At 30.9% G+C, this 11836-nt stretch overlaps 1 protein-coding gene and 1 pseudogene across 1 annotated transcript; both read right to left on the bottom strand.

Annotated features, from left to right (window-relative positions):
- Positions 1-3073: 3073 nt before the first annotated feature.
- On the bottom strand, positions 3074-5231 carry LOC145035124 (14-3-3 protein 9-like). The gene is made up of 6 exons (XM_078983717.1): positions 5011-5231; positions 4041-4350; positions 3743-3940; positions 3517-3665; positions 3374-3432; positions 3074-3305 (listed from the first exon to the last, which is right to left on the bottom strand). The coding sequence occupies exons 1-6, from the start codon at positions 5078-5080 to the stop codon at positions 3303-3305; spliced, it is 789 nt and encodes a 262-aa protein (XP_078839843.1). The 5' UTR covers positions 5081-5231; the 3' UTR covers positions 3074-3302.
- A 3398-nt stretch (positions 5232-8629) lies between these two features.
- Positions 8630-11545, bottom strand: LOC145035345 (polyadenylate-binding protein 2-like; annotated as a pseudogene).
- Between the last annotated feature and the right edge of the window lie 291 nt (positions 11546-11836).

The following is an 11836-nucleotide window of genomic DNA, read 5'->3' as shown; positions in this document are numbered from 1 at the left end:
AAATTAAAATATGGGCCAAGAGTGTAAAGTTTGGACCAAATTTGTAATAAATTTTGAAATCTGGGCCGAAAATGTAATTTTTGAAAGGGTGATGACCTGTTGACCGGGTCAAAGGGTTAAATTGAATACGATTACCGGTATTTGAGACTTAATTGAATAAAAAAATATATATATAAGGGCTAAATCGATTATGAGGCCAATATGTAGGGACTTTATTGCAGTTTTCTCAAATTTCTATTCATATTTTTGGGAATTTTAAGAGAAGAGTAATGTTGCCATGTTACAAGTTAATTAGTTTTTATTAATAAAAAAATAAATTTAAAGATATTTAACAAAAGTTTAATTATGATTAAGACCTCAACTCTATTATTGATCGACTACGTCCAAATTTTTATTGATATGTTTAGGACATTTGGTAGAAAGGCAATATTGCAATGTTACAAGTTAATTAGTTTCTAATAATAAAAAATCAATTTAAAGATAGTTTTTAAAAAGTTAGATTAATTCTTCCTAATAAATGAAAATAACTTTGTCATTTGTCATCCTCTTATGCATTATGTAACATGTTATTTTGTGGTAAATTTAGATTAAATTCTATCTATGTATCGTTTTGTGGGTTTTTTTTTCTCCCATTTTATTAAATTTATGTAATACTTAAATGTAATAATAAATGTATATCCAATTTATCAATACAATTTTCTTTATAATTTATAAATTGAATACAATTAATTTAGCTGTTTATTTATTTAAATTATTAGTTTAATTTTAAAAATAAATAAGCATTTAAATTTTAATAATTAATATTTTACTTTTTTTTTCTTATAAACTTAAATTTTTTTAAATTGTTAGATCTTCATTTTTGTTTATTTTTTTAAGGGTAAATGACATCAAAAAAACACTTTTTTTACATATAAATTCGATTTTGATACCGTGTTTTTTTTGTGTGTCAATTTTGACATTGTGTTTTCCAATTTGTTACAATTCTGACCACTTCACCGGTTAACCAGGTTACATGCTGACGTGGCATGATGACGTGTTAGTTTTTGATGACGTGACATGCTGACGTGTCAAAATTGATTTTTTTTTCCCGCAAAAAACACTAACTTTTCACTTTTTTTTGATTTTGACACTAAGTTTAATTTTTTATTTCAATTTTGACACTATGTTTTTTTTTGTTCCAATCGAACATCATTTATCAAATTTTGTTCAATTTTGTCTATTTTCCATTTGATACCGTATAAATATATTTTTTTCAATTACATTTTAAACCGTATAAACATATTTTTTTCTTTTAAAAACCACATTTTTATTTAGATACAAAGTGTATTTTTTCTTACATTCAAAACATTAGTTATATCATGAGAATCAAACTAACCATAAGCTTCTAATAACATGTAAAAATTTGATGGGTTGCAAACTTGATATCCAAGTTTTGATCGACTACACGCCTCCAAACCTCCACACACATTTTAAAGTTGCATATTTAATATAAAATATAATTTTTATATTACTAATACATATTTATACATAAAAATATGGTTTGAGTGTAAAAAAAATGTGTTTAATACAAAACTATGGTTTTTAAATGAAAAAAAAAAACATATTTATACGGTTTAAATGTATTAAAAATATATTTATACGGTTTCAAATAGAAAATTGTCAACATTGAAGAAAATTGGAAAAAATGATGTTGATTTGGAACAAAAAAACAGTGTCAAAGTTGAAAGAAAAAAATTAAACTTAGTGTCAAAATCGAAAAAAATGAAAACTTAGTGTTTTTTTGTGAGAAAAAAAATTCAATTTTGACACGTCAGCATATCATGTCAGCATGCCACGTCGGCATGCAACCTGGTTAACCGGTCAAGTGATCAGAATTGTAACAAATTGGAAAACATAGTGTCAAAATTGACAAAAAAAAAACAAAACACGGTGTCAAAATCGAATTTCTGTGTAAAAAGAGTGTTTTTTGTGCCATTTTCCTTTTTTTTTTAAAATAAACTCATGTAATATATAGGTGTCACAACTACATATGATTAAATTAAGTATTTAGGTATGATTAAATTAAGTATTCAAGTATATATATGAGTTTCTAAGTTTAATAAGGATATACATTTAATTTAATTTGAAGATATTATTTTTCTTTGTTTTTAAAGGTTTGTAGGTTTTCTATCATTTTTGTATGACTTTTGATTGTGTGATGGGGTTGGTGCAAAAACCAGGAATGGAAATCACGGTACATTAGACCGTTTGGTAACTGGTATGTATACCACAAAATGGGTCGTGGTCTAAGTAGACACGATCGTGTTTGTGTACACCATCCTAAACCTTAGTGGTTCTTTGTAGTCGTTATAAATTGTGGTGGGGAGAACGGATGAGCATGCCCAATCAAATTTTTTCTTCTCTTTTCTTCTCTCTATCTCTCTCTACAATATGTGCATGTGAATATATATATATATATATATATATATATATATATATATATATATATATATATATATATATAATCAAAAAATAAGAGGGATATAATGGTAGGTATACCAACCTTTTAGTAGTGGTTAGGGTGATGATGTAGCATCCACCACTATAATGATTAGTAGTAGGTATAACGGATGAACTTAGGAATACCAAAAAATGGTATATCATTTGTTTACCTACGAGTATAGTAAGCGTTCCGACCAAGCATCATCGTAGTTACTATTTTCAATGCCACATAACCCTAAACAAATTCTATTGGCTCGTCGTAAGGAACTAAAATGATATCATTAAAAACAGGAAGTACCTAGTATCGTCTTGTGTACCAAAATATAGAATATATGGGAATGAGAGAGAGAAAAATACCTAATTGATTGTTGTTTTCTTTTCCACTACATCAGTTTTTGTTGGATCATCTTCCACTAAATAGCCTTTGGTCGTATATGGCAAACACTTTCTACACAGAGAAAAGGTAAGACTATCTAAGCCATACTTTTTTTTTCTTACCAAATGGGATTACAATATTTTGTGACCTTTTCCCCATTGGCCAGATTCAAATCAAACAAACTCCAATCACGCCCTTTATATAATCACCCCAACAAACAAGAAAAACAAAGACATCAACCATTAAAAATAAATTAAAATGATGCACACAATTGAGTTGGAAAATGGGTAGTCATTGAAAAGATAAAACCACCTAATCCTCTCTAAAAACTCTAATAATAATAATAATAATATCATCATCACACAACCATACCAACACACAATCCATCACCAATAACTTCCAACTCCACAATCAACACCAATTTTTTCTCTATTCGCCACTCCCTTCACTGAAATTAAAAATTAAAAATTAAATTAAAACGTAGTAAAAAAACTAAAACTAAAATGAATCACCAACCTCTGCATTCTCAATCTCACCACCAGTTTTACCACCACCATCGTGCTTGTGTAAATCTTCTGTAACATCAAAAACTTAAAGAGTCAAAAAACTAAAATGATAATTACAAGTTATTAAAAAAAAAACACATAAAATAAAGTTACCTCCTTCCTCTGAAATATCAGATGTCCACAAGGTGAGATTGTCCCTTAGAAGCTGCATAATCAAAGTACTATCTTTGTATGACTCCTCATTCAAAGTATCAAGCTCTGAAATTGCTTCATCAAAAGCCTGTTTGGCTAAGTGACATGCTCTGTTAATCACAAATGAAAAATCAGCTTGATTGATGATTAAAAGTTAAAACTTAAAACTTAAAACTTAAAACCAAACCTTTCAGCTGAATTCATGATTTCATAATAGAAGACTGAGAAATTTAAAGCCAGTCCCAATCGAATAGGATGTGTAGGTGGCAATTCAGCTTCTGCAGTAGTGGTAGCTGCCTCATATGCTTTCATTGAAAGATCAGCAACATCTTTCTTGTCATTTCCAGACTTAAATTCTGCCATATATCGATAGTAATCTCCTTTCCTGCAAGAATGGAATGGAATCCAAAATTTTCAAATACAATGAATGCAAAATCTTGAAATGGGATGAAGAAAGTAGAAAATTATTTGAGTTTTGAACTTACATCTTGTAATAGAATACATTTGATTCACCAGACTCGCCACATGAAGGAATGAGATGATCATCAATCACACTCATGATGTCATTGCAAATGGTGTTGAGTTCTGATTCTACTTTATGTCGATACTCCTTGATACGTTTTGCATTCTGATCATTACCTCGTGATTCCTCTTTCTGTTCTATTGATGAGAGAATCCTCCATGAAGCTCTCCTAGCACCGATTACATTTTTGTACCCTACTGAGAGCAGATTCCTTTCTTCCACAGTTAGTTCCACTCCGAGCTTTGCAACTTTCGTCATTGCTTCTACCATCTCTGTCAACATTAAATCGTAAGAAGAAGAATTAGAATCAACAAAAGCACTAAAGTCGAAACAAGAAACCTAAGTGAAGCGAAGGAAAATCAACAGTTAATCTGATTAGCGGCTTGCAATTTAACAAATCTGAAAAACAGATGGTGATCTAGAAAAAAAAAGAAGCATAACTAGTTAGATTAGGATCTTATTACGAAGCTAATCTATCAAGTTCAAAATCAAATTAACGCCGCAAAAATGTTCTAAAATTTCTAGGTCCTTGGAAATTTGAAAAAAACAGCATACCTAAAGACGTAAAAGTCGATATGTGCAATGGATATAATCAATTTAGGAATCGGAAGTTTATAAAATCCGAATTGTTCAATTCCGATCCGGAAGTAAGCATCCGGTTTAAAACTATTACTTGCTGCAAGTCGTATGTACTAATCAACTAAATTATACAAAGGAGTAGCAAGAAGAGAGAATGAGATCAGTTTTGAGCCGTCTCTTTCTCAATAAATTCCATTTCAGCAACTGGCTGCTGATATGACAAAATTATAAAACTGAAAAAAGCAAAATCACATGAAACGCGAATACAAATCGGATAATCCTTACTCCAAGTACGATGCGTAGTGAAATCGAAATAAAAATGGAAAGATGTACGAAGAAGAATTTTGACTGACCATCATAGCGTTCGGCTTGCTCGGCGAGCTTAGCAGTGTAGACAAAGATCTCGCGTTCTGAAGTAGCCATGGAGATCGATCTATGAGATTTGATGAATAATGGTATAAGGATTCAAGGTTTACTTTGCTGTTAGAGAGAGAGAGAGAGAGGGGGGAAAGATCCTCTCGCTTTTTGGTCGAGACGAGACAACAATTCGTCAGGGCAGAGGAAAGAGACGTCGTGATGGCCGCGTCTATGGAAATTTATTATTCACAAGTTGTACAATTTCTAAAATTTGGGTGAACAAGTCTACCATGGTCCTAGTTGTTTCAAGGATCAATGATTTGTTTATACAACACATTTGTTACTTAAAGTTATATGTGTGTATATATATGTAATGTAAGGTTTTTTAAATTTATGTAATTTTTCTAAACTATTTTCAATTAAAATCATTAGTTTATGTTCACATAAATAAGTAATAGATATATAAACAAGTAAGAGATATATTTTAATGTATAAGTGCATAAAATAGTTAAATGAATTGGTAAGTTGCTTAAATTAATAAAAGTGGGTAGTATCTTTACTTTTTTTTTTCTATAACAATATTATATACTATGTATTTAGAATATTTATTTTAATTTCTTGTATTGTTATATATTTATCATATTAAATGTTACTATCAAGTTATATTCTTTTAACAAATTATAACATGTACTTTAAAAAAAATAGATGAGGTGTTTTATATAATATCCAATAGAAATTAGGATATTTAGTTAATATGAAAAATATATTTTTAAAAAAAGTTAATAATTGAAAAAAGTTTATGATATTAGGTTTTTATTCGATAAGTTATGTTGGATATTTAAATAGTATGGAGCATAGACTATAGAGTTTGAGTGTTAACAGAGTGCGTAAACTTTTGGATTATGTAGCTACATGGGAAATTGTCCTAAAAAAAAGACAATTATGCACTATGATAATCTATGCCATATTATGGAATATTGGCTCGTAAGAAATGACAAAATCTTCAAACATAAGGTGATCTCTCTTGCAAGATTGGTGGATATTAACATGTCTCAAAGTTTTGAATGGAGCAAATATCGGGGGAAGTGTTGTAAAAGCCGGATGGATTAGAATATCACTCCTTTTTAAACGTACATTCTGCTGTATTTTTTTTATCACTACAAAACACCTCCTGTGTTGCTTTATTCCAAACTTATATATATATATATATATATATATATATATATATATATATATATATATATATATATATATATATATATATATATATATATATATATATATATATTCGTCTTTTTTCAAAAAAAAAAAAGTTAAAGAAATCAAACGATTGTGGATGTTATTTGTTGAGCACAAGCTTTTGATATTTGATTCTTGTTTGTATTGGTACTTTGTTAATGGATACGTTAATTACTTTTAGAAAAGGTTTTATTTAATTAAAATGTTATGATTACGGACTAAACTTTATAAATACTATAAGAAAATTTTAATTGGCAAATATCGAAGATAAAGTTATCATAAAAAGCCTAACACTATTTATTTCACAATTTCTAATGTTGAACATATCCATTAAAAAAACATTTACATAGTGCCACCTAATCGTTTGAGTTTTCAAACATGATGATTAGATAAGGGCAAAGGCCACTAAAGGGGAGGAGAAAAAAAAGACAAAGAATAATAGTATAGATTAAGAAAGCCATTTGCACCTAATCTAATCAATTAATCATAATAACAAATTAATTAAATATCGGCAAACACAACGGCGTTAGCCCGTTACCATTACCTTACTTTAACGGACTATAATAAAGAATAGATGACGTACCAAGGTATACTGTAGCAGTGAGATTGTAGTTAAGAATTATTGGCCCAAGTTTGTAATGACCCAATTAATTTGATAAAATATATATACACATTAGATCATGCCTAACCTAAAACGTGGTACATATAAAAAAAATATATATTTGATAAAATATAAAATGTATAAAAAGTTGACACAATAAAAAAAAGTTCATGAAATGATCAAAACAAGAGGTATCCACTATATTATAGTGTGTTGCAACATAGAAGAACATACAAAAAAACACATAAAGAAAATAACAATGTACTTTGGAATATATATACCATATATAGTATTCTACTTTCATTTTTCTATATTTGACAAAATAGAAAACAAGAGTACGATGCTATATTTGACAAAAAATAAAATTACATTGCTATTGGCAAAACAGAAAATAAAAGTAGGATGTTATATTTGAACAAAAAACAAAAGTATATTGCTCTGAAAGTATGAAGCATAAAAAAGATACCATAGTTTCACGATTTATCTTGGATCTGGATTAAACCAACCTGAAACATTGATAAAAGACATCAGTTTTGTTTTCCAATCTTTATGTCAAGAAATTGACCACTTTTGAAAAAAAAAAAATACACATACGAAGAGTTATAGACAATACCTTCAGACAATAGGGTTATTACTGGTACTTATAGTAACATTTTTTTGACATTCAGACCACCGATTTTTCCCCACAACAGCCCCCTTTCCTCACCTAAACAGACCCAAGATAGCAACAAAATACCAGTCATCCCAATCCTCCTTTAAAAAGGTACAAACGCTATATTGGATAACTTTTATCAAAGTAGAATGCATAAAAAATGAAAGGACACTGAATAAAAACAATCTACAATATAAATCCCAGAAAGTCCTTTATTTATTTATTTTTATTTTTTTGTTCTTCTAAAAACTGTCTCAACTCACCCTTTCTTTTTAGGTTGAATGCTAAAAAATAGCAACATACTTTAAGCCAATTCTCATTTTAGGCAATGTACTTGTAAGCTAAATAGAAAATAAAATTTTCCAATGGATTTTGCTAAAAAAATTCATTACAATAACTCACCTTCAAATAGTAATACAATAAAATGATATACAAAAATATTACCAATTTGAAGTAACCACCTACTATCAATTAATACAACATTTCGAATTTGTTTTTCAGTCAAGATCTACGTGTTCCGGATAAACATTTTTGTAGTTATAATTAAATATTTATTAAATACAAGTAAAATAATGAAGAACTTACTTGCAAAACCGCCAACTCATTGAATCGAATATTAATTATTCTTTGGGTTGGACCGGATAGTTCAACTCCAAAATCCCATTCCAATGTACGTAGTTTTTTTTTTCAAAAATAAAAATGAAAATAATGGTTACTTTATTAAAAATATGTTGTTTAGATTACTCAATTTCGTACCTAACAGACATGGTACTTATTAATTTAATTGCAATTACTGTCATGTAAAATCTAAATGTAAAAATCCTTCAAACCATTATGTATATCTGATTGGTTTTTTTGGTCAAGTTATTAGCTTGAGATATTTCAAAAACAAGCATATATCATCAACATTATGGAAACATTAAAGAAAAATAAATAGAGCAACCATAACCAACCAAGCTCAATAGATAAGAAACCATTTCAAACGTCAACCACACATAAATATTAAATAATCAAAAGAAACTCCTAACAAGTAACAACTCACTCAAGTCAAACAACCAAAAACCGAATAACAAATCCAAACATAACCACCTCTAAAGTCTCAAAACCTCGGACATCGATAATTTTAAGAAACAATGTTGTCATTCAATGACAAAGCAACAAGCTGTTCAGCAGGGCTTCTAACTCCACCCTGACCATGACCACCCACATTCCTCAACACATCTATATCATCGTCCACCTTCGACTCAAAGCTTCCGGAGACTCCAACAAATGAAGCACCTCTATCTGACCCATCTCCAACAACATCACTGTTATCTTAGCCGTTGAGTTACACTCCACCTGTTCCACCAACAGGTACAAACTCTCCCCCAACATCTACACACAACCAAATACATTATATTTACACTTTTACCCTCCATCCAGATTCAACAAAAACAACATTTAAATAAAACGAAAAAGAAAGGGCTTACAATTATTTGTTCTGTTGGAGAAGCATTTGCAAGACCAGAAGCCAAAGCTCCGATCGGAATTAGTTATGAAATTCCGTTCTCACAAAGTTGCATGTTGTTTCCGATGTTGTACGGAATGGAACCCATTGGGACTTCGCCAACGTTGCGTCCAAGTGGGTAACGGTACATTCGCCCATGTGGTACCATCTGTTGTTACATGAGGGGAACAGGTTGTTGCTGATTCTGTTGATCGAGCATGCCACCTCGATGCTGTCCTTGTTGACATGGCGGAACCATTAGCATGAAGAATTTGGGCATTGGACCCCCTATTGGCTTCATCCTTGGCACAAGTTATTGTTGGTTAGTTGGTACCCAAAACAAGGTTGCATCCACACACAATAAAAAAAAATCATAATTCAAAATTATTTTCGCAAAAAGATGAAATTGAAATTGGAATTACTTGGGGAGGAATGAAGGTAGGCTGAGCTTGGCCATAAAACATTTGTTGACCAAAACCGGGACCACCAGGGGTACATTGGCATGCGGGGACCACCAGAAGCTGGTGTCATTGCAATAGGCCTCATCTGTGAAATTTGTGCCTGCTTTCATACAATTTAAACCATCACCAATTTTTATTTAAAAATGGAAACAAATTCAGTTTACAAAAGAAAATTGTAAACAAACCTACAATCTTGCCCTTCTGTCTTCTTTGCATTGAGCAAGTGCAACATAAATAGGCTTGCTAGCAATCATCTTCCGATTCATCTCAGCCAACTATAAAATTAGATACAAAAAAAATTTAACTTCTAATATAAATATCCAAACATAATAAAATAATAATAACTGCTTACAACTCTAGAAGCTTCCTCAGAAGCGGAAAATGCAACAAAGCTTGATCCGTTGCTAGTTCAATTAGGATCCCACGTGACCTGTTAATTAAACATATACAATTAAATAACTAATGACCAGTTTATGAAATTAGTTTTGTATCTAATGATTATTGATTAATAGACCTTGCAAGAAGTTATGGTACTAAAAGGAGCAAAGAACTCCTTGAGGCTTTCATTAGAAATGGTATCATCAAGATTCTTAATATAAAGATTCAGCCCTTGTGATTTGTCAACAGCCTCCTTCGAGGTCTTTTTGAATCATTGTTTCAGTTCTTGTTCTCTTTTTATATTTTTATGGGCTTTTCCAAGATACCATTATTTATCATCAAACTTCTATCGAGTAAGACCATCTACTCCTTTAGCAACATCTTTAGCATTCTCAAAGTTAACAAAACGAAAGCACTTGGAGTTGCCTTCTGCATCTCTTATCAAAACAACACTTGTGATTGTTCCGTATTCACTGAATGCCTTGTTTAAGACATAATATGTTGTTGATTCAGACTATGGCGTCAACAATTTAATGTTCTTGTGGACTCAAATTACCAGGCACTTCTTGTTACCTTAAATTTAATTATAGGTTCATTATGAAAATTTTAAAATTTTAAGAGATTAAATTTATAAAAATTAATAAAAAATCATCTACCTTTCTGCAATAAAAATCAACAGTTGATACTGGCACCGACTATGTTCAACAATAGTCATAACATGTTCAATGACAGGAATGATGTTGGTCCTGTAAAAACATGAAACACAAACATAGAGGTTAAAAATGGAAAAATGGTAAATTTTATGTAGCATTCAAGAACATATTATAGATATAAGATCTCAAACCTACAAGCTTTAAATGAGGGACAATTTCCTTATATCTACTCAAGACTTCCTAAAATGCATTACAACCCCATAAAATCAATAAATAAAAAACCGAATATCATACACATTTTTTCTAAACTAAATTATAGCCTAACATTTATACAAACAAATTCAATAAAAAAAATAACAGTTTGAGCTCCAAAACAATCCACTCAGGTCCCTTTTTTTTTTGAAATACACATATTTGAAAATCTGGTTTGATATGGTCCAAAAATGACAGAAGTATAAGACTGGAAAATAATGTCCTAACATGTGCAATTATTGAATGACATATACTTACATAGAATGTTGTGATTGAGTAACTTTTGCAAAGGTAATCCAAGGCCTCTTGATCAGCTAGAAATGTAACACCCAAAAATTTCAAACCAATTTAAACTTTTTATACATGTCAAGCTCATCAAAACATTACAACTTTGTTTTCAAAATATTGGTTATCAGAGTTTTTCCCAGAAACATAAATATAATAGGAGGAGCAGTACGATCACGCCTTCGCCTTGCCGCGATCCTCTGATGTACATGAAACAATAAACTGAAGCTGTAAGCCCGAACGCTTACACCCCATTCCCGAGTTGTAGCAGAGAAAAGAAGAGAAGAGAAAAGAAAGTAAGGAGAGAAAAGAAGAGAAGAGAAAGGAAAAGAAATTTGTGTTTTGTGTTCCCGAGTTGGAGAGAAATGGAAGGAAAGTTAAACATTTTGTTCTTTCTCTCCAAATCCTTCCAAATCGGAAGGAAAGTTAGGAGGGAAAGTGATCCCTCCATTTCCTTCCACTTCCCTTCTTTAATGAAACTCGGGAACACCAATTTCTCTTACTTTCCTCCCATTTCCACCCATTTCCTTTCTTTTCTCTCTTTAAATTGAACTCGGGAACGGGGTGTTAGTGAGTTACCCCCAAAAAATACCGATACACATGCAGTCCACATAGCAATATCAACATTAGCATATCATATCAATAAAACATAACAGCATGCACTGGGCCCACAACTTTACAAGATGGATTACCCCTTGAGCCCTCAGTACGAGTCTGGAATGCCTGCTGGGCCCTTATCTCATATCTGGAATGCCATCGAGCCCTCAGTACGAGTTTGGAATGCCTACTGGGCCCTCAGCTCGTATCTGGAATGC

The sequence above is a fragment of the Lactuca saligna genome, chromosome 3 (genome assembly GCF_052625555.1).
Source record: "Lactuca saligna cultivar CGN05327 chromosome 3, ASM5262555v1, whole genome shotgun sequence".
Taxonomy (NCBI): Eukaryota; Viridiplantae; Streptophyta; class Magnoliopsida; order Asterales; family Asteraceae; genus Lactuca; species Lactuca saligna.
This window is presented reverse-complemented; position numbering and strand designations above follow the sequence as displayed.

Bases quoted from the DNA above. Each gene is read 5' to 3' on its own strand.
- LOC145035124 (XM_078983717.1), bottom strand. From the start codon at position 5,080: ATGGCTACTTCAGAACGCGAGATCTTTGTCTACACTGCTAAGCTCGCC. The intron at 4,351-5,010 runs GTCAGTCAAAAT...TAATGTTGACAG, and splicing joins GCAAGCCGAACGCTATGATG to AGATGGTAGAAGCAATGACG. The intron at 3,433-3,516 runs GTAACTTTATTT...TTGATGTTACAG, and splicing joins TGATATTTCAGAGGAAGGAG to AAGATTTACACAAGCACGAT.